Source organism: Bison bison, unplaced genomic scaffold (genome assembly GCF_000754665.1).
Source record: "Bison bison bison isolate TAMUID 2011002044 unplaced genomic scaffold, Bison_UMD1.0 scf7180017864299, whole genome shotgun sequence".
Taxonomy (NCBI): Eukaryota; Metazoa; Chordata; class Mammalia; order Artiodactyla; family Bovidae; genus Bison; species Bison bison.
In genome coordinates, this window is record NW_011494871.1 from 3,451,940 (window position 1) to 3,474,543 (window position 22,604).

Here is a 22,604-nt window from a genome sequence, read left to right on the forward strand (position 1 = left end):
GTGAAGCTGAGCAGCGAGCGGGAGCGGGTCGAGGACCTGTTTGAATACGAGGGCTGCAAAGTTGGCCGAGGCACTTACGGTCACGTCTACAAAGCCAAGCGGAAGGATGGGTGAGTGTCGGCGGGGCAGGTGGGCAGTCTCCCGCGGGCCGGGCTCCGGGAGGATGTGGTGCCCGAGGGGGGCCGAGCCCGCGCGAGACCCCCACCCCCACCCTGCGAGCCGGTCCAGTGGTCTCCCGGCGCCGCTCGTCGGGAGGAGGAGCGTGTGACCCACGGGCTCTGTACTTTTCAAGGGTTTCGGTGCCAGATTTCTTTAAATGTTCCTTATAAAACGTCAGCTTAAATGATGTTGGAGGGAGGGGTCGATTTATTAGGGGACCCTTCACCCGCCTCCGGACTGACATCCATCAGCCCGGAAGGGAAGCTGGGATCCTTTCCTCCGCACAGGTTGGTGATGGATTTAAGACCCCATTTGGGTTTTATTTGTGGGGAAGAAAGCAGCAAGTCAGGGTGGTTCTGAAGAGTTCCTCCCGGTGATCGATCACCTGCGGCAGAAACGTAGCAGTTGCTGTTTCGCTATCATTAGCTGCGAGTTTTACCTAGAACAATGGGGGTTTGGTGCAGGGTGGGTGGTGGGGAGAAAGGCGAATGACAAATAGGGGTGTCTTATTCAGACCCCCCCCCCAGTTTAGCAGTTGGCAAGGAACTTTAAATAGTCTCTTTGCTTTAAATGTTCTTACCTAGAAATAACTTAATTAAGTCTATGACTGGTAATGCTCCCAATTTAGTTTCCTAAACCGGCAAGTGAACTGTTCATTTTTCCTTTGTCAGTAGATGAATGTCTTGTAATGTTGACAAAAGAGAAGACATTTCTTAGATGAGAAATATAATCTATTAACTCCTAGTTTTCCTCTTGTAAAAACGGATGTTGTCTTTCTCACCTTTGACACTATAGGAAAAAGCTGGAAAGGACGTCAAAGCTTATATAATCTTTAGATTTTATTATAAACAAAGTGGGTTTACTTGAACATCACTCTTAGTTTGGTTAAGCTGCTGTTTAACGTTTAAAATAATTGCTTTTTTCAGCCAATTAGATGGGAGAATATGTTCACAACGGTATTAGTGCTTAAAAAAATGAAACCATTCATTCACAAAGCTGAAGTTACCTGGGTTGGGGGGAAGCCATATTTATAAATACTTAAGTATCCTCAATATTGGAAAAGGAAGGAGCTATGTATTCAATATTTTTCTTAGATTTGCTGAGGTATCTTTCTGAAATAACTTAAAATGGACTCTAAGGAAGAAGATAGTAATTCTAATTAATTTGGAATATAAGTTTCAGTGCTTGTATGCAGCAGTAAAGCAGTACTGGTATCTGCAAAGATAGGGAGTTGAGCACTTGATCCTGTAGGTGCTGCATGTATTCACAAGTACTTTTAAGTGGAATGGATAGTTGGGTGACATTTGAGAAATCAGTGTCTGGAGATACTGCTGACTCTTGCTTAATTATGTTTCTCATTGAAGTATTACTCTGTAATAAAGTACATATTTTAAAAATTATCCTTGTTAACTTCCTATACAATGTTTTTAAGAGCCTTATGCCCTCTCCCTGTCCCCCAGTATTATGTAATTTGGAGCATGTTCATAAAATCCCCGATCCCATGAGGTTAGACATTGTAGGACGTTTGACCAGTCTGTCATCTGTTCTACAAAATTCTGGTGACCTTAAATTCTCTTTGATCTCTCTGAAAAAACCAGTTCTATTTTCATAAATTACTATTTTAATAAAACATCTAAATTTTATTAACTTTGATTTAACATTTTATTAAAAACTGTAATATTGTTTACTGGCAGGAGGTACTTTTGATCACATTTTATATCTCGTGGTCAAGTTTTCACTTAGGCTAAGAATAATTTTAGGAGATTTAAATTTAATCTGTACAATTTAAAAATGGATGGATGCATGGTATATGAACATATCTTTGTCATTCATGCTAGCCAGGTAGCCTTGCTTTTGGAAACATTAACTTTTTGTTTATAATTCTTTGGGCTTGTTTTTCAGTAGCCATTAATGATTTTGTTCATAGGAAGAACTATTTTTTAAAAAATGGATCAAATGTCAAGAGAGTTTTAAACTTACTTTCAACAGTTTCTGTGTTCCAGAGGGAATATTTTTCAGTTTGGCTTCTTATAACCTCACTCTGGTAAAATACAGTATTATATTTATGAAGCTTGTTTGATCTTATGTCAATGAAATGTAATTTAATGCATTTAAGTCCAGGTAAAATAAAATTTGTGGCTATTTAATCTTTTATAAAAAGATGATCAGATAATTTGGTTCTAGTATTGATTTATTTTCAAATGAGATTATATATTCTGCAGCTGAAATTTCAGAGAACTCTAGGATCCCAGACAGTAACATCTTCAAAGAGAGTACTCAGATTTAAATGAAATGAAACAAATTTTGTTTTGATGTCAGTTCATTTCAGTTACTCAGTCACTCAGTTATGTCCGACTTTTAGACGCCAAGGACTGCAGCATGCCACGCTTTCCTGTCCTTCACTGTCTCCCAGAGTTTGCTCAAACTCATGTCCATCGAGTCGTTGATGCCATCCAACCATTTCATCTCTTGTGTCCTCTTTGTCATTTGGCTATTAAAATGAACGTATGTAAATGTATCTTTGATGTTGTCCAGCGAACATCGTGGACATCCTAGACATGATTAATTAGTAAAGGAATTTATACCAGAGGAGTTAGCTTCTTAAATTATTGTTTTAGGAAATAAACAACGTGGTCAGTTCTTTGATATTAAGTAGTAGTAACACTCTCCTGCCAGTATACTAAGTATACCAAGGCATTTTAAGGAATGTGGGGAAGGGGGAGTCCTTTGAAGCCTGATTACATACAGGGAAAAGGGATCTTTTATAATTCTGTTAATTTCAGGTTCTAGTAGAGTTAAAACATAAATGTACAATAAATCTTGGGAATAATTTGCTCTCACTGTCACCATAAATAAGATTGAGCATGTCCTTTGTGCCTTAACACCAAAAGGGTAGTCAGTGGCAAGCAGGGTGATTCGTTTTCTTTCTGAGTCAATTGCTTTTCCTCTTTGCAGAATTTAGGCAACCAAACCTGTCTTGTTCAAAGGAATAGAAAAGTGTGAGAACCAGAAAACAATTTGTGTGTTTAAATTCTAAGCTGTCATTATTGGCACTGGGCATTGTAGAATTTAAAAATTGATTTGGGGTAAGAGTTTGATCTCCAAAAGAGAAAAGCAAAAAGAGTTTCTTGAGTAGGGTTCCTAGTCTTCTGTACTTTATGTTCAAAAGAACAAAAACTGGGCTTGGGATTTGGGGGTTGGATAATTGGGATTGTGTGTGTGTGTGAGAGAGAGAGAGAGAGAGAGAGAGAGAGAGAAAGGTAGAAGGGAGGAGGGAAATACACAGAATACATTTGTTGGGGGACTTTTGTAGACAGCACAGAGGTTAGTAGACAGAAATAGTAACAGTAGTAGCTAAATTACTGAGTGAATCTTAGGATGTGGGCAAAGCCTTGACAGCCATCATCTGTAGAATCCTCATAGGTACCACACCAGTCAGTTGTGTTTTTTCAGATTTACAGTTGAGGAAACAGGTTTAAAGTTGAAGCAAATTTGTCCGTGATTACATGACTAATTAAATGTCAGAGCTGGAATTGTGGGGTTACAAGCAAGTCTCTTACTCCAGAACCATGCGCTTAACCATCATGCTTTGTATTAAGATAAATATAAGCATAGTCATGGGGATTTGGTGTTTTAGGGAGTCATTTCAGAAAGCATGAGTGCCTTATCCCTGGGCTAGTCTTTTCGGTTAACTTATACTTTCTTAGTATGTTTCTGAACAATCTTAGTTTTTTCTAGTGCTGCAAAAGTAAGTATATACAATGTGGGTGTTTCTATTTACTGTGTGTGTGTGTGTTAGGATGAACTGTTAAGCTGGGGAGACTGGAGAATTGAGTGTGAGTTCAGACTCTGCCTCTGATCACCAGTGTGACCCTGGGCAAGTCATTTGTCCTCGTAGACCTTTGTTTCCTTGTTAGAAGATTACAGGGTTTCAGTTGATAATTTTTTGGGACTGTAATTTGAAGAAGTAAAAATCATGACTATAAAATACTTTCGCAAGATCAGGTAAACAACTACTAAGACAAAACTTTTACTTTAGGCAGTAATATACTTCCATTTCTTAGTCTCATGCTTTAATGTGGATTCTCATCAACCGCCAATGGGAAGACAGGTAACTTCCAAAGACTTGTCAGCTCCCACACCTAACATGTCTTTTATCCCACCGTAGCATCCCCTCCGTTTACCTGTGAAGATGCCGGGTTCGTGTAGCTCTCCCACTCTTGTGCACCACTTGTTTGGTGACTAGCATGAGAGACTCATCTGATCTGCACTGACCCTGTGAGTCGGCTTTAATTCCTTAACTGTGATCAGAACTTGGTTGGAACCCTATCTTCCCCTGAAGGATTCTTCTAGTTTTCTTCTTAATATCGCCGAACCCAATATCTAGCTTGAATTTGATTTAAGTATTTCTTTAGATGTCAGACGTGGCAAATCCAGCATGTAATCCTTGTCACTGGGGATTTTGCATGTCCAGTAAGGACTATTCCTTGTAACATTTCAAACCTGTGATGGAAAGGGATAGGCGGAACATTGTGCGTTTCTTACCTGCTGGCCGTTGAACTCACCTGCCTTACATACTCGGTGAATTTATATCCACAGGTTAGGCCACTCTGAGGTGTCATTCTTAGATCCCATTTTCTTAATAGCAAGACTGGCAAATTCATTTGGGATTTGTTTGATTGTTTTACAGTTTCTTCTAACATTGGAAGAAATCCATCCCCTCATTCTTTCAGCAAATATTTACTGGATGCTTCTGTCTGCCAAGCACTGTCCAAGGTATTGACAGTGCAAAGATGAGTAAAACACTGCATTATTTGAGAAGATACCTGCTGAGGAAACAAACATGTAAATAAGCTGTAGCCGTTTAATAAGCACTATGATAATCAATACCAGGTGCTCTTGGGACACAGACATGGAGCTCCCACCTTCTCTGCTTTCAGGGAAGCCCCTCACAGAGGGCAGCACTCTGTTGACTGTGAAAGGACAGGGAAGGTCTCCTAGAGAGGACAGCAAGAGTGCTTTTTGTTGTGCTCTTACAGACCCCAGCACAGGTTGTGGGTGTGGATTCTTTCTTCCCATGCCTTTCCTCCTCATATCTGTCTGTTGCCAGCGTCTTGAAGCTCCTGCTGTATGCGTAGTGCTCCACACATGCTCTGCAAAGGTTCCCTTGTCCGCATTGAACCTGATGAGGCCCCGGTTCAGCGCAGGGATAACTTTGTCAGCATGTAGGTGGCGCAGTGGTAAATAACACCCCCTGGCTCGGTAAATAACCCCGCCTGGCTCGGAAAGATCCCCTGGAGCAGGAAATGGCCACCCACTCCAGTATTCATGCATGAAAAAAATGCCACAGACAGAGGGGCCTGGCAGGCTACAGTCCATGGGGTTGCAAAGAGTCAGACACGACTGAGCACTTTAATTGTCTCTGAGGCAGTTTGCCACCACAAGAACATTGGTGCATCCGAGCACAAGCAGCCTCTGAAGTCCAAGTTTCTGGTTTAGGAGTAGCTCTCACGTGTGAACTGCCACGGCAGGACAGCCTTTGGCTTACAGCTCCCAAGAGCAGATGATCTTCCTTTGGCCTCACCTCTGTTAGGAGTAGGGAACCAGAATTTTCTAGCTGCTGAGATGGTGGTGGCAGTAGATCGGAGGGGGAATTCCTCTAATTGGGACTCTCGGTGGTGTGAAGAGGTGGTAGGGAGGGGGCTTTTTCCGGCATACTGAATATCAGCCAGGAAAACAGAAATAATGATATATTATTATAAGTTATTGTTGGTCATTTGCAAACTTACCTGCTTTTTCAAAAATTTGTTCTCTTGGCAACTGTGTCCAGAACTATGATTTACAAACACTTGAAATATACATATGTAAGGGAACTGTATATGCCAAATGAGTGTTGATAAATATATATATATTTCCCTGTGGCTGTGTCATCTTTCTTGTTATGTCTTGCATTGTTGAATGAATCCTCGTTGTCTGGGTTTTTTTTTTCATGCTTTTTCTGTTCTTAGCTGCTGCTGCTAAGTCGCTTCAGTCGTGTCCGTCTCTGCTGCTAGAGAATGGAAATCCTACTGTCCTTAGCTCCTTCAGAACAGTTTGTATATCCTTTCCTTCACAGCAGTTTAAGTAGGCCTCGGCCATCTCTTTGAAACTACTGTGATACTTTTTGTCTTTAAGTATCTCCTGTCACCCCAAGGCAGTTCTTGAAGTTGTCACCGAAAAGTGACTTTCACTCGTTATTTTGATCTTAATACTTAAAGACCCTTTAGTATAATTTTCTCAAGATTCTTTAGTGATTGTCAAAGTCACAAATCCAGCCCCTGCTGTTGTAAGCTGCTTTTACTGATAGAGTTATGTCGTTCAGGTGTGTCATCACAGAAAAAATGCTGAGAATCCCCTTTTTAAAACTGAGATATATCACATTGCATAAAATTCACCCTCTCAAAGTGTGCAGCCCACTGGCTGTTAGTCTGTCCACAGAGCTGTGCCATCATCACTGCTGTCTGTGCCAGGACCTTTCTCTCCTGTCAGAAGGAACTCCACGTCGGTTAGTGGTCGCTCCACAGCTCCCCTTCTGCCCAGGCCCTGGCAACCACCCATCTACTTCCTTTCTCCCTGGGTTTGCCTATTTGGAACATTCCATGTAAATGAAAGCACACAGTATGTGGCCGTTTGTGTCTTTACTTAGCGTAGTGTTTTCAGTATTCATCTGTGCTGTGCACGTATCAGTATTTCATTCCTTTTTATGGTGGAAAACTATTGCCTTGTATGGATAGTCCACGTTTTGTATATCCGTTTATTACTTGGTGGACATCTGGATTGTTTCTACTTCTTGGCTGTTATGAATAATGCTGCTGTGAAACTTGATGTGCGAATTATTGTGTAGATACATGTTTTGGGTTTTCTTAGACATATACTCAGAGTCATATGGTAACTGTTTAGCTTTTTGAGAAACTGCCAAATGTTGGAAAGCAGCTGAGAACCACTTTGAGTGACTCTACCTTGACTTTGGTTTAGGACCAGGATTTGTCCTTTGTCCGCAAGACCTGGACACCTTAATTTCCATGACACCTTATTCCCAGGACATTGTTGACACACTAGTCTATATCATAGAGATTCTGAAATTCAGATTAATGCAACTCCTCCTCCTCCATTAAATCAGACTGCCCTTCTGAACTTACTCTCAGGCAGCACCTGTTGCTGGGCAATTTTTTCCCTCAGCTGAAATCGGTTCTGACATATTGCTTCAGAAATCCTAACTGCTTTTTCTTAAAGTACAACTCCAATAATCCTCTCTTCACTCATCACCCCACAATGCATAGTTAGCTTTTCATAGATATATTCTGTAACTACTTCAGTGTATATGTGATTACTGTTTATATATCCTTGGGGTCTTTCTGGTGAATATTCATGGGTTAGATATTATAGATTTCCTCTAGGGCAGTAATTGTGTTCCCCTTACTTCCTGGCATATTGCCAAATGTTGACAGGTATTTTAATACTTTTTTATTTGGTGTACCTAAAATTGATAACTGAAAATTTTCCTTTTAAAGTTGCTAAACTTAAAAACTTGAGCATATTTTGAAATAAAAAAGTCTTTGTGAAAATACCCATAGAAACTAAGTTTGATGGGCTGGCTAAATTGATACCAGGAACAGACTTGAACAAAACCAAAAGCCAGATGCATGCTTTGTTAATTGAAAAAAGGTATTTGAAAAATTGAGCCACTAAAAAGAATAAAGTATTTTCTAAAGTATACCTTGCCAGTGCATCAGTTTAAATGGGGATCAAACCTTTATTTCTAAACTTAAGAAAAATATAATTAGTCTCTTAACCAAAGTTGGCATTTAATTTTATTTAAGCTCTGTGATTGTTTCATATTTGAAATTTTCTTTTGTTATGTGAATAAAAAATTATGTAGTTTAACAACTACTCAAGGTAACTCAAGTTACTCATCTTTCTAGACAAGCTCTTTAAAATCTATTAACTTTATTATAACCCATGAGTTCTAATAAGCAGTCATCCTAAGGAGAGGAATTCCTCACATCAGGATCCCTGCTGTGAGTGTTTCGATACACCTGAATTTTATAGGTTGTCTAGAGAACTAAGGAGAAGGCAATGGCACCCCACTCCAGTGCTCTTGCCTGGAAAATCCCATGGATGGAGGGGCCTGGTGGGCTGCAGTCCATGGGGTCCCTGAAAGTTGGACACGGCTGAGCGGCTTCACTTTCACTTTTCACTTTCACTTTTCACTTTCATCCATTGGAAAGGAAAATGGCAACCCACTCCAGTGTTCTTGCCTGGAGAATCTCATGGACGGAGAAGCCTGGTGGGCTGCAGTCCATGGGGTCGAGCAGAGTCGGACACGACTGAAGCAACTTAGCAGCAGCAGCAGAGAACTAAGGGACTAAAAAAAAATAACCCAGACTTGTCAAACAGCTGTATCATAGTTTATCCAAGTCATTATTTTGGGGAAAAGAGTAGGTATTGAAAAATTATTTTTATGTGGCTTGTTTTAAGGGAAGCCAGTAAATCTCATGAAAATTTTAAGCTCATATAGGATAAATACATTTGTTTGGAGTTTTTTCACTTAATGAAAGAAGCCCTTTAAGTAAGGGATCTATCCTAACATACTTGGGACTCAGTTTGCAAAAAAAAATTCAATTTATACACAGTTCCCAAGAAAGTGTTAAGCACACAGTAAGGAGTACTTATATTTGTTTTCTACTGCTGACTTAACATGGAAGGTTCTTTTAAATGTAAAATTAAATCATTTAAATATTTGACATTCCATTTTAGTTTCTCTTTAGCTGTAATGAGGGGGAGGCAAATTTGTGTATTTATAGTTTTTTTTTTTGCTAAGTCGCTTCAGTTGTGTCCGACTCTGTGCGACCCCATAGATGGCACCCCACCAGGCTCCCCCCATCCCTGGGATTCTCCAGGCAAGAATACTGGAGTGGGTTGCCATTTCCTTCTCCAATGCATCAAAGTGAAAAGTGAAAGTGAAGTCGCTCAGTTGAATCCCACTCTTAGCGACCCCATGGACTGCAGCCTACCAGGCTCCTCCGTCCATGGGATTTTCCAGGCAAGAGTACTTTATAGTTTATTTGGTAGGTGTTCACTGAATGTCTGTAATATGCCAGGTTCCAGGTCCTGTGCCAGGTATAGGTGATTCAGCAGTGGACAGGCCACAGTTGTAAGTCCTTAGGGAACTTAAAGACTTTGAGGGGCACAAGCAAGTAAATAGTTACTCGTAGTAAGTGGGATAGGGCTGTGGTGGAGAAAACAATGAATGACATCTACTATGACTTTACATGTTTTCACTCAAGAATATTATGCATCTTTCCATGTCTGAGTGTAGCTCTAAATCCTTAGTTTTAATTATTGCGGGCATCACATTATTTTGATATACACACAGATTTATATGTAAATATGTATCCAGTTAACCAGTTCTCTAGTGATAGATGAAATTTAAGTAGTCTCTAAATTTTGGCCATTTCGGTGAGCAAAGAAGCTCCTAGAAAATAGTACTACAGTTCTTCAATGTGGTATCAAGTTCTTGCAGTGGAATTTTAGGGTCAAAGATTGTATTCTTTCCACAGCTATATTTCTGTTATAAGATTAGATTATAAAATTAATAAGCTCTCAGGATAAATAATCAAGCAGAATGTAAGGCTATGCGGGAAGACAGCAGTCCCCCTCTTTAGGGACAGTCGTTGTCAGCCTCCTGTGTGTGCAGGTGGAAGCAGGTGTATGCCTGGGTCGACTTTAAAGTTTAATACTTCATTCATTTGAGCAGATAACACATGCATAGGTACAGGACGTAAGTGTACTGAGGAAGTGAAAACTTAAGTCCTCTCAGCTCTTTCTCCTCCAGTCACCCATTTCTTCTTTCAGAGCTGTCCACTTAGATGTGTTTCTTGTGTATGCTGTCCAGCTTGTGGACACAAACATCTTTGGACTTAGTTTATGATATTATTTTTTATGCGTCACTCTTATTTTTATGAAGTCACGTTTATCAGTGGCTGCTGGGTTATATGTAGGAATTAGAAAGGTCTGTATGTCATCATCTTTAAACACAAATTGTTTGATGGCATATACGTATGTTTTGTCCTTACTTTTCTCAGTTTTTATGTTTTGAAGATGGCTGTAGTCCATGGGGTCAGATAGAGTTGGTCATGATTGAGCAGTGGAGCTTGCACACAACAGCCATGATCACGCAGTTCACTTCAGCAGCTTGTCATTCTGTTTTATGAACATGCTGTATTAGTGATACACAGATCCAACTGAGGATGTTTAGATTGTTTTCTTTTCTTTTCTTTTTTTAATGCTCTTAAACAGTACTGCAGTAAATGTCCTTTATATCAGTCTTTGCATACAGCATTCTCTCAGGTAGAGATACAATTGCCCAGGTCCCCAGAGCCTTCCCCATAGGGAGGTTTGCTGTGGAGGATACCACTGGCAAGGAGCAAAGTGTGCATGAAGCAAGGGAAGCTCCTTCCTGGCTTCTGTCAATTGTTTTAGAGACTGATCAGCGTGCCAAGCACAAGTGATACATGACCCGGGCACGTCACTGTTAGACTGCTGCAGTGTAGGTCAGTTTCCCAGGAGTATCTCTTTAACAGGCCTGGGCTTCAGGCTCTTCTGAGATCCAGTCTTATGTCCTCAAGAAAGTTTGCACCAATTACACTCTCATCCAAACTCCCAAAACAAAACTTAATGTGGAAGGAAGAAATGGGAATAAATAATGATAATAACATGCTTGAATCATGGGGTTAATGCATTGTAGAGTCAGAATTGTTTCGATTGTTCTTTGGGAAACTTTGTTGTACATTTTCTTTCCCTGCATAGTCTGAGGTATTTTAGATTGCTGGTTGGCATAAAGAAATTGACTTGTGGACATTTAAAATTGCAGTCATTATGAAGTTCACGTGTTATTTTGTGTTCACATTCATGAGATTTCTCTGTTCCAGCTGAACACTGCTGCTGAGCTCTGTTCTGTCACATGTGACTGGAGCTCTTGATGGAGCGTCTCCCTCCAGCCACCTGTTCAGCCTGACTGCATGTACTCCTCTGTTGCTCAAATGAGCTTTCTCTCTGTTTCCTGTTGCTTGACTTTGGTCATCTTTTCATTCCCTGACCAGCATCGACCCAGTCTTTTCCTTTTCACCCCTTTTTGGCTTGCTTTTTTTCTGTTTTGTTCTGATTTTGACTTTGACCTTGTTCCTTGTTCCTTGTCTCCTGTCTCAGTCGTATTCCCCTCTGGGCTTGCCTCTGTAGACGGAAAACTGGAACCTCTTCTGTTGCCAGTGGAATTGCTTAACTTTGTGTATTCAGCAGTGGTAATTGTTTATGTCAGTAGGCAGGCAGCTGATTATCTATAAGACAGTTCTGATGTGTTTTATGAATTTGGAAGAGTTTTTTTTTTAAGTCTTAAGTTCAGCTAAACATTTTCTTCACGTACATAATATCTGCTCAACAGAAGTTGGAAAGTACTTCTTATAGACAGATAAGAAGCTGAAAAAGTATGCAAACATTTCATCTTTTTATCTGAAAACCTATTTTAGAACAGATGCGTCCAGCACTTCTTGAGAGTTTAAACCAGATACCCTGGAACCGAAAGTTACTATTGTCCTGTTTTTAGCCAAGACTAGCTAACCTCTGCAGAGCCTTGACGTGTGGTTGGACGTGCATACATGAAAAACATAAAGAAGCCTGTCAGAGTAGCACACACATCTCCTACTTCACCTGTTGCTCTTTTGCACTTTTTTTTTTTGAGGGGATGGGCCCATTCAGTTCTGAAAGGTGATTCAACCTTATGTTAACTTTAAATGCTTGAAGTTTTCAATGCAAGCCAGAAATACTAACCAACCTTACCACTTTTTAACCTTTATTTGATTTGGATAATGTAGCATTTGCTCTATTTCCGTTGCACTTTGTAAAGCTGAGCTCACCGAATTTAAGTATCCTTGGTGATTTTCAAATCAGAATGCAGCACAATTACATTTTTCCTTGGTGAAATTCTGTACTATGATTATCCCTGAAATGTTTTGGAATGTAAGATAACATTTGTTAAAATAGTGACTCATTTTTAAGTGTTTAAAAAGTACTTTTGATTTAGTTGTAATGTATTAAGTAGAGAAATTCAATACTAGTTGTCTTCATGCAGAAAATATTAGTGAAATCTGTCAAGAAGTTATACATTTTTAGTTCATAAAGCTTTCTAATAGCTTTAGTGAGGTATGATTCACATACCATACAGCTCGCCTGTTTTAAGTGTACAGTTCACTGTTTATAGTATATTCACAGAGTTGTGTGGTTGTCACCACAATCTAATTTAGAATATTTTCATCCCCCCAAAAGAAACCCTGCACCCATTAGCAGTTGTTCCACTTACCCTCCAACCCTCCAGCCTTAGGCAACCGCTAATCTGCTTTCTGTCTGGATTTGCCTGTTCTGGACATGTCATTGGAATGAAATCATACAATATGTGGTTTCTTGTGACCGGCTTCTTTGACTTACTGTAATGTTTCTCAGGCCCATCCATGGTTTCGCGTGTATCGCATTTTGTTTGTCACTCATCAGTTGTTGGATAGTTGGGTCGTTTCCACTTTTTGGTTATTATGAGTAAGGCAGCTGTGAACATTGGTGTGCATCTGAGTCCCTTCTTTCAGTTCCTTGGATATACATGCGCCTAGGATATACATACAAATGTGGGATTTGAATATACACTTAGGAGTGGAGTTTCTGGATCTCATGGTGCCTGAGCGCTGGCCTTGTGCGTAACCGCCAGACTGTGTCCTCAGCGGCCACACCATTTTACACTCCCACTAGCAACCCGCAAGAGTTCCGGTTTCTCCACATCTTTGTTAACACTTTCTTCCCACCCAACCTTTTTTTTTTTTTAATATAGCTATCCTTATGGGTGAGAACACTTAACTAATTTTTATTCTCATAGCAGTATTAGATATGAGATTGACATGCAGTATACCAGCTGGATCAATTCATTTCATCTTTCTGAGCACTGTGGATTTCTTGTCTATAAAAATAGATTCATCCCACACAGATCCTTTGTATAGTATATGATAAAGCATGTAAAGAAAGTTTTCAGGCTCTCATAGGGCCATGTAAATTATACATATTTTAACATATTTATTAAATTAATCTCACTGGTTCTATTGTTTGTGGTTCCACTATTTCTCCAGTGCCCAATTATGCTAATTTGTATTTTTCAGGAAGAATTTGTGATGTTTATTAGTAGGCAGTTTTCCTAAATATGTCTTTTTGCAGATAGTAACTTAAAATGCTTCTGCCTACGATGTCATGATTGTGTTTCTGAGAAATCTCTTACAAAAAATCTCTTATAAAAACAAGCTCTTTCACTGGGGTATGGGTGCTAGAGGGCTTTTGTTGGACTTGGCTGTGATATAAGTATTTTTATAGTTGTATTCTAAGAGGAATACATCTGTTGACTAAACAGGACAGAAATAAACTTTGCTTCTTTACCATTTAGTCTACTCAGAAGGTTGAGGTTCCCCAACCTTTGTCCCTGATTGAGCAGTCTTGCTGGTAATACTGCTACCATTGCCAGTGGTAAAAGAATAAAAGAATGCTTGGGTAAACAAAACAATTCCATTCCAGAAGAACACCCAGACAGTCAAACAGTGCATCTGTGTGTGCCTGTTCTTTGCATGCAACTATTATTTTTCCTGTTTACTCTGTGCTGATTCCAGTTTGCATCATAATAATGCCTTTGTGTGGAGACTTCCCCCCCCCCCAATTAATTGGTGATGTTATAACCATATTGTGTTGTAAAAACTCATGCCATAAGAGACTTGCCTGTATTTGCCAGTACAGGGTAGATAGTAAGTACTGTAAATATTTGTTGATTTCAGGTGACCAGAGGACCCATTCTATAGATTGAGACATTTGTCATTGCTCTAAGTCAATGCAGTGCTGATGCTCAGCTTAGTAAACAGTGCTTATTGATAGGATCTGGTTGTACCAATACATTTGTTGTTGTTGAAAGTGTTTGAGTGGGTTCCAAAGAATTGCAAGGGGAAGTTATCTCTAGAAAAACACGTGTCAGGGAGTTGAGCAGATGAAATAGTAGTCCCCTCCTTATCCAGACGGGATACACTCCAGGCTTCCTGGAAGATGCCCGAAACCTTGGATAGTAGTGTATTTCCTGTGTTCTCCCATGTACTGACAGCATGGTACACTTGACAGAGAAGTGATCCTCACCCTTGGCGAGACGCAAGATTTCATCATGCTGCTCAGGACGGCATGCAGTTTAAAACTTACTAATTGTTTATTTTCCGTTTAATATTTTCAGACTGTGGTTGACCACGAGTAACTGAAAACGCTGGTAAGAGGGGGGACTACTGTGTTCACTGTATGATTAGACCATGTGTTGAAAACAAAGTGGAAAATGTAATCCTACCATTGTACAAAATCATGAGACCTTTTTGCTTTTGACAAGCATCGTCATGTTGTAGGAAGACAAGAACTAGAATAGCTCTGGAGAAAGGGAAATACGATAAAATGATTGGGAGAAGAGTACCGTAGTATGTAAACTGAAAGGATTTGGGTCTTTTAACTTGGAAAGTGAAGGGATAGGTTTGAAGTATAGTCAGCCCCGGGCACAGAGTGGAAGGTCAGGGGCATTGTTTCTAGGACCCTTTGGATGTAAAAATCGAGGACACTCGTTTCCTTTTTGGGACTTCCATGATGGGACGTGGTTAAAACTCCATGCGTCTGTTGCGGAGGGTGAGGGTTTAATCTCTGGTTGGGGAACTGAGATCAATCACATGCCACTTGGTGTGATGAAAATTTTAAATAAATAAATAGAATGATGTAGTATGCACACATACATGAACTATGCATATCGTCCCATATACTTTATTTTTTAATTGGGATATAATTGCTTTACAATGTTGTATTAGTTTTTACTGTACAACAGGGTGAGTCAGCTGTGTATACACATATCCCCTCCCTCTCACGCCCCCCTCCCGTCCCCCTTTCCCACCCTCTAGGTCATCACAGAGCATTGAGCCAAGCTCTCTGTGGTATAAAGCTGCTTCCCCCTACCTCTATTACACATTATAGTATATATATTAATACTACTTTCAGTCCGTCCCACCCCCTCCTCTCCGCCCTGTGTCCACAAGCCTGTTCTCTACGTCTGCACCTCTATTCCTGCCCTGTAGGTTTATCAGAACTGTTTTTCTAGATTCCATATATATGCATTCATGTACAATATTTGTTTTTCTCTTTTTGACTTACTTCACTCTGTGTGACAGAATATAGGTTCATCCACATCACTATAAATGACCCAAGTTTGTTCCTTTTCATTGCTGAGTAATATTCCATTGTATATATGTACCGTATCTTCTTTATCCATTCATCTGTTGATGAGCATTTAGGTTGCTTCTGTGTCCTGGCTAAACAGTGAACATTGGGGTACGTGTATCTTTTTGAATTATTCTTTTCTCCAGATATATGGCCAGGAGTGGGATTGCTAGGTCATATGGTAGCTCTATTTTTAATTTTGGGGGAACTTCCTTACTGTTCTCCATGGTGGCTGTACCAACTTAAATTCCCACCAACAGTGCAGAGGGCTCCCTTTTCTCCACACCCTCTCTAGCATTTTTTGTTTGTGGATTTTTTGATGATAGCCCTCCTCCTTTCCTGAAGTTGATTGTGCCTTTTCTCTTGATTTCCAACCACTCAGAATGTTAATTTGTTAAATCATAGTTTTTACACACAGTTAAATTTTTTGACCTCTTCACTGTATTTCAGTTTTGCGTAATTAAAAGGTTGTAGATCTGTGAATGCTACAAATAAAGCTTGAAAGTTCAAGTAATCTTTTGTTTTAAGGTATCACCTCTTTTCTTGGTTGTTCATAGAATATGTAACAACAGCTTGAGTCATTATTAAACAACACTTGCCGTATAAAGGATAATCTGTCATAGCTATGTAAACTATATAATAACCGCAATGCTTTTTTCTTCATGAAGCACCTGTATAATTGTTCTCATAGCTGTTTAAATTAAAACAGTACTATGGCCAGTCAGTAACTTAACTACATAAAAAATTATTTTCTTCTTCCTCTTCCTCTGCATGTACATAGACACATGTATTTTGGGGTGTATATATGTCTGTCTGTCTCAAGTATGTGAAAGTTTTTATCTACGTACGTGTACATGTATATATATGTGCATGTATTTACATACGCGTTTTAAATATATCAACAGTAATGTGATCAGATATCATTAAATGTGGGGGTTTCCATCAAAGTAAACAACCAACCCATGTTTCTTAAGTCGTCTTCCCAGTGTCATTTTTTTTGAACACAGCTCTGTGAAGAATAAAGTTATAATCACGGCATCTTGACTTCAAGAACTGTATTTTGGCACTGGTAATTTATAATCATTCTTTTTCTCCTTAATATTCATGCTAGAAGAAATGAGCAACACTGAAAAGAGAAATTAATGTGTAATCCTTAACTCCCTAATGACTGGTCTTTCCTGCTATTTTGCATATCTGCCCAATTTATTTCTGCTTGGCCCCAAAGATTTTCTTCTTAAAAGGAGCATCACATCAGGCATGTGAATACACCTGAACGTTTAAAAAATATTCACCTGTTGTACTCCAAGTATACATTTAGTGGTATCTGATCCTTTTACTGTAATCTCATAACAGAAAGGACCAGGAGTTTCTTTCTAGTCTCCAAGCTTAGAAATACTTTTTAAACTTTATGTAGCTTTTTTCCAAACAAGATAAAGATGCATTTGAAGTATGAGAGCTAACAAACTGAGCTTGAATCCCTCACGATAATGCAGAGGAGAGAGATTCATAGCTAAGTTTACAAGAAGCTTTGTAACTTCCTGGAGCTTGGCATCTGGAGCTCCTGAGAAACGTGGAAGTAACTCCTGTTGGGTCTGTCTTGTTCATTGGTATATCTTAGGAACTATAACAGTGCCAAGCACAGGAACGCCCCCCAAATCAAGAGTTAGTAGTTCTAATAATCTTCTAAATAAACTAATGTAATTAACCAAAAAGTTGCAGATTCCATTTGTCAGAATGATTGAAAGAGCTAACAAGTTAACCTGAAAAGGAATTTTAAGCAAAACTTAGCATGGCTAGCTAGAATGTGTTCTCTGAGAGCTGACCCGATTTAAATGAAAGGGACTGTTGTTCAGTTTGCTTTAATGCATTGTAACTCCGTGTGAGATAATTGAGCATCCTGTATGATACAGGCCCCAGGAATGCGCCAGTACTAGAGCTTATTGGTCTGCTGCAGCAAGGGTGGGCGCACACCTGGCTCCCAGAGCAGGGGGGTCTTCTAGGTGAGTGTGGGTGGAATGATTCTAAGGAAGAACTGAGGAGGAGACCAGCTGTGGGCTGGATCCTGGCATGGGGGGGGGCGGCGGTCGTTTGGTAATTGGGTGCCTCAGTATTCTGCTCAAGGCAGGAGGAGCGAAGCAGAGCTGGGCATCATCAGTCAGAGCAGTCATCGCTCAGAAAAGGGCCGTTCTAGTTCTTTTGCCATTCTGCTGTAGCCTTGGGCAAAACTCCATTTCCTGCTTGCCTTTTCTACTGGCCTTGCCACTAATTTCTGAGAGATATCAGAGATTGATTATCAGTGGGGTTTATTTTCACTTTCTCAGGCCTTCTTTTTGGCCAGATTCAGCCCTGTGGGACATTGTTCTGTGAAATCCAGCTCTCCTCTGTGCTGGGATTCTGCTGACCAGGAGAGTGTTCGGAAAGCCTCAGCTACTGTTAACTGAAGTCAGTATTTTATGAATACTTTCTGTTGTAAGGTTAGTTATTGAGCCCTCTGAAGCTAAAGTGGCTGTACACTGGAAGACTCTGGAGATGGCACCCGAGCTCTCGCGCACTGCAAATGCTGAGAGATTGTTAACCGTTTGTAATCCAAGCACCAAGGTCCCAAGTGTGGTTTGGGCATAGACAAACCATCCTAGGTTTAACATCATAGGGGCTGTTTGTCTTGTTTACTGTTAGTTGGCTATTTGAAAGAATTGCTTAGTACTTCAGTACCCAAGAACTAGAATGAGCTGAGTTGCACCCAAAAGAATGGCTACCAATTTCAACAGTTGGCCTATTTGCAAATTTTAGTGAACTTCTGAGCAAATTGTAACCGGGAATAAGACTCATGCAAGGAGTGACTCGGGGTGCAAAGAGCAATATTATGGGTATCATTGTTAGAAACAAGAAGTGTCTGTTAACAATTCAGAAGTTTAAAGCAGCAGAGAGGAAGGGAAAGAACTAAAAAAGAGAACATGAAGATTAAAGCCTGACAATCTTTGGTTCTAACTATTTAGATTTTGTTCTGTAATTGCTGAGGGTGGAAGCTGTCTCTCTCAGGCCACTTGATCTAAAGGTCTCGGGTAGAAAATTAATCTCAGAATAATTTTCTTATTCTGAGATTGTCTTCTGGATGATTCTTAGGAATTCTCAATTTGGGGTCTCTAGCTGGACAGTCTTCCAGTAATTTGAGGAAGTGGTCTGTCATTGTTACTGAGAGCTGTGGATCCAAAGAGTTTTACTGCAGAACATGGCAAGGCCATTTCCATGGGAGCTCAAGTGCGGTCTTTCCCTAATGTTGCTTCAGAAATAGCCAAACACCTAATCTGAGAGCATGTAGAGCTGGTTAAGTATCTGGCAAGGGAAGATAGTTGTTTACATCAGTGATAAGGTTGAACAGTTCTGGAAAATTATTGTGTTAACCAGAATTATTACATCACATAATTTCTTTTTTTGTGATGGAAATAATTAAGATATAGTCTCTTAGCAACTTTGAAGTTTATAGTACACTGTGCTGTGCATAGATCTCCAGGATTTTTTTTATCTGCTGGTTGCAAGTTTTACCCTTAAACAATACCTCCCCAGTCCCTGAACCCCTGGTAACTGCTCTTCTGCTTTCTCTATTTACAGGAGACTGCACATGTAAATGATATTCTCTGTCTGATTTATCTCACCTAGCATAGTGTCTGGAGAAGGCAATGGCAACCCACTCCAGTACTCTTGTCTGGCAAATCCCATGGGTGGAGGAGCGTGGTAGGCTGCAGTCCATGGGGTCGCTAGGAGTTGGACACGACTGAGCGACTTCACTTTCACTTTTCAATTTCATGCATTGGAGAAGGCAGTGGCAACCCACTCCAGTGTTCTTGCCTGGAGAATCCCAGGGACAGGGAGCCTGGTGGGCTGCCATCTCTGGGGTCGCACAGAGTTGGACACGACTGAAGCGACTTAGCAGCAGCAGCAGCATAGTGTCTTCAAGATCCACACGTAATCCAAGTCATCACAAGTGGCAGGATTTCCTTCTTTCTCGTGGCTGAATAACATTGATCCTTTTTAGGTGGCCCATTACCCATCTTCACTGGACGCTTGTAAAATCTGCCGCTTGTCTCCACTTTTCTGAAATACCTAAATATTGTGTCTTGATGTGGGTGGGCTTTCATTTGTGATGGGAACTCATTGAACCCTTGCAGTGTTACAAATCCTGTCCTTCAGTTGCTAGAGTTTTCTTGAATTACTTTGTAAGTTTTCTGCCTCTCTTTTCTGTTCTTTTTTTTTGAAACTCCTAATTATTTGGATTCCCTGGACTGGTTCTCTGATATTCTCTGTTTTTCTTTCGCATTTCTCTGTGTTTTACTGCTGTTTCTTAGGCTCTGTCCTCAGTTTATCTTCTGCCTAGCCAGCTCTGCTTCCAGAGGGCTATTGTCTTCTCAGGTCTCAGCTTTGAGGATTTGACTCTGAAAATCCAGGTGGTGCTCAGCTTTCTATCAGCTTCTTTGGTTTTTTTTGATCTTGTCATCCGTTACTGTTTGTCCACTTTTGTTCTAGTTGCCAAATTTATATGCCATCTTCTTATAAGTTTGTGCCTTTTCCATAGTTTTAGTAGGGTGTAGGAGGGGAGTCAAGTTAGATATGTGTATTCAGTACTCTGTTTTACCAGGACACTGCTCATTTTTGTAAGCACTCCTTTGCAGCCATTAACTTACCCGCCCCCCTCATCTGTTAAAGGCGAGTGTTCATCGTGGCTGTACCCTCCTCTTTTTGTTCATGTCACATGACACACTTTCTCTAGCTTTGTTTGCTTATCTTTAAATGTAATAATTTTCTCTTGTCGTCCTCATTTGTTTTGTACACTCCTTGAGGTGAGGCACACATACTCTGCACCCTTTGGAGACAGCTGACGTGAAAGTTCTGCTCCCACCCCGCCTCTGAAAGCAGGCAGACCTCGGGGCTGTCCGCGTGGTTCCATGATTTTACGCAGCTGCTGCTCATTTTGCTCTTCTCCAAGCAGCCAGACCCTGCCTGTGCCTCCGTATTTTTGTTCATGCTGTTCCGTCTTCCTAGGATGTCTCATGTAACTACTCATTTCTTTCCCCAGCCCCTCTTTCCTTTCCTGACAAGCTTCTTTAGTCTTAAGACATTCTGCTTAAGTATACTCTTGTAGAAGCTTTCCTTCAACCCTTCAAGGTATAGCTGAACATCCCCTGTGTTTATAGTACTTTATATAGAACCCTATACTGCAGTTATTATTGATAGTCTGACTACTACGACTAGATTGGGACTCCTTTTCCTCTCTACTCTGCCTTTGTGGTTAAAGAAGTGTGCTCCACACATCACCAAGTACTGTTATATTATGATGGTAATTAGGTGAGTTTTAAGAGGTTGTTGCCTTTTTGATAATCACACATCTTTTAAGGTGTGTTTTTTTTTTTTTTAAAGTATTCTCCCATTTACCTTTCTTTCTTATAACTTTTTAAAAAGATAAAACATGTAACTACTTGGGGTGAGGGAGAGAAATGATTGCAGATTCAAAATTTTTAGTTCATTTTGAAGAAATTTTCACAAGGCGGTTTTTAAAGAAGAGAAAGTCCAGAGGTGATTGTTAAGGGGGGTGAATGAGTTAGTCTTTGGTTTTTTTCTTTCCCCACTGCTCATTCTCTCCACAGAGGGCTCTAGTTTAGGAAGTCATCCTCAGCAGTAGATATAACAACCTGTCACACTCCTGGGTTGACCATCTGTTTAAATTAGTAGCTTGCACATGAACTGTCTAATCCCTGGTGGATTTATTCTGATCCCAATTTCATTTTGTTTTTGTGTCACTCTCTTTAATGCCCCCTTTAAGTTTTCAGACATCATTCCAACTTGGTGAACGTTAAGTATAGATATTCTTAATGTATTTTTAATATAATGTGTGCCCATTTGTGTGCTTTGCTAGAAAGTACTTGTAGATCTGATTGTCATAAAACAAATCTCTTTTCAGAAAGATAATGTCATTGGGATTTGTTTTTGCAACTAAAGATAAGGTGTAAATATGTAAGCAAAGATAAAGCCAAGCAGACTTAATAATTTAAAATAATAAAGTGTTAAATAAAATTAATTGATTTTCTAAGGAGTTACCCCTTTGTTCAGTCAAACCTTCGGTCTTTTCAGAACCCCAGCTCTATCACCCTGCCCTTTCTGTTAGTATTTGATCTCATTTCCAACATCGGAAAAATATGAAAGCCATCAGAATGAGAACTCCCTGGCTTTTGCCTCTGAACCCACCCCTCTGCACCTGTATCCTCCTTGGTCTTCCTGTTAGTGATATGATGGAGAAGCATTTGACCTCGCTTGCAATCTAGTCCCCCCCCCCCCCATTTCAGTCTGCTTTTCTCCTTTTCCCCTCTCATTTCCTTTTCTCTGGGCTCTTCCTCTCAGTACTTAACATACTCGAGTCTGTTACATCTTAAGAAATGTTTAATCTGTGTACAACTCCAGCTGCTGCCTTATTTTATCACCTTCAAAGAATCACCTACGTCTCAGTTGACTTAATGCCCAAGTCATTGCTCAGCCTTCTGCAGTGTAGACTCTGCTGCTGCGTCACCGCAGCTATTTTTGCCTAGTCCAGCATCCCTCGGTGACTTCATCATTGCTAAATTCAGTGGACGCTGCTCAGTCCTCACCTTACTAGGCTTCTCTGCAGCTTTGGATACTGTTTACTATTCTGCCCATTTCTGAAATTCTTTTTCTTGCTATTCCTAGTCTCTCATCTCCCCTCATGTACTCTCCTGACTTGGATGATGGTATGTATACTCTAATATCTTCAGCTTTCTCTTTGGACAGGTCTCTTCAGCTTGGCACTCCCACGTAGGTGTCGCACAAGTATCAGACTCAGCCTGCACACGGCGGAGCGCTCATCTTCCTGTTCCCTTTGACCTCCTGTGAATGATGCTGTTAGCTTGTTCCCTGAGGCAGATGACGACTCCTCCTTTCTCACCCCCAGGATTCTATGCTGTGGGCTGCAGTGCTGCCTCACGTGGCTCTAGCCATCTCCTCTGCAGCAGCCAGCATCACCTCTCACCTGAGTCATTCTGACACTGTTGACTTAACTGATCTCTCAGCCTCCTGTCCTTCTCCCCCCCACC

The 22,604-nt window shown here is 40.4% G+C and overlaps 1 protein-coding gene across 1 annotated transcript in view; it reads left to right on the forward strand.

Moving 5' to 3' along the window:
- Positions 1-22,604, forward strand: part of CDK8 (cyclin-dependent kinase 8) — an 88,084-nt gene that overhangs the window by 15,481 nt on the left and 49,999 nt on the right. Inside the window, exon 3 of the mRNA XM_010851253.1 lies at positions 7-110. Coding sequence (XP_010849555.1) covers positions 7-110 — 104 coding nt within the window. The remainder of the gene's footprint in view (positions 1-6; positions 111-22,604) is intronic.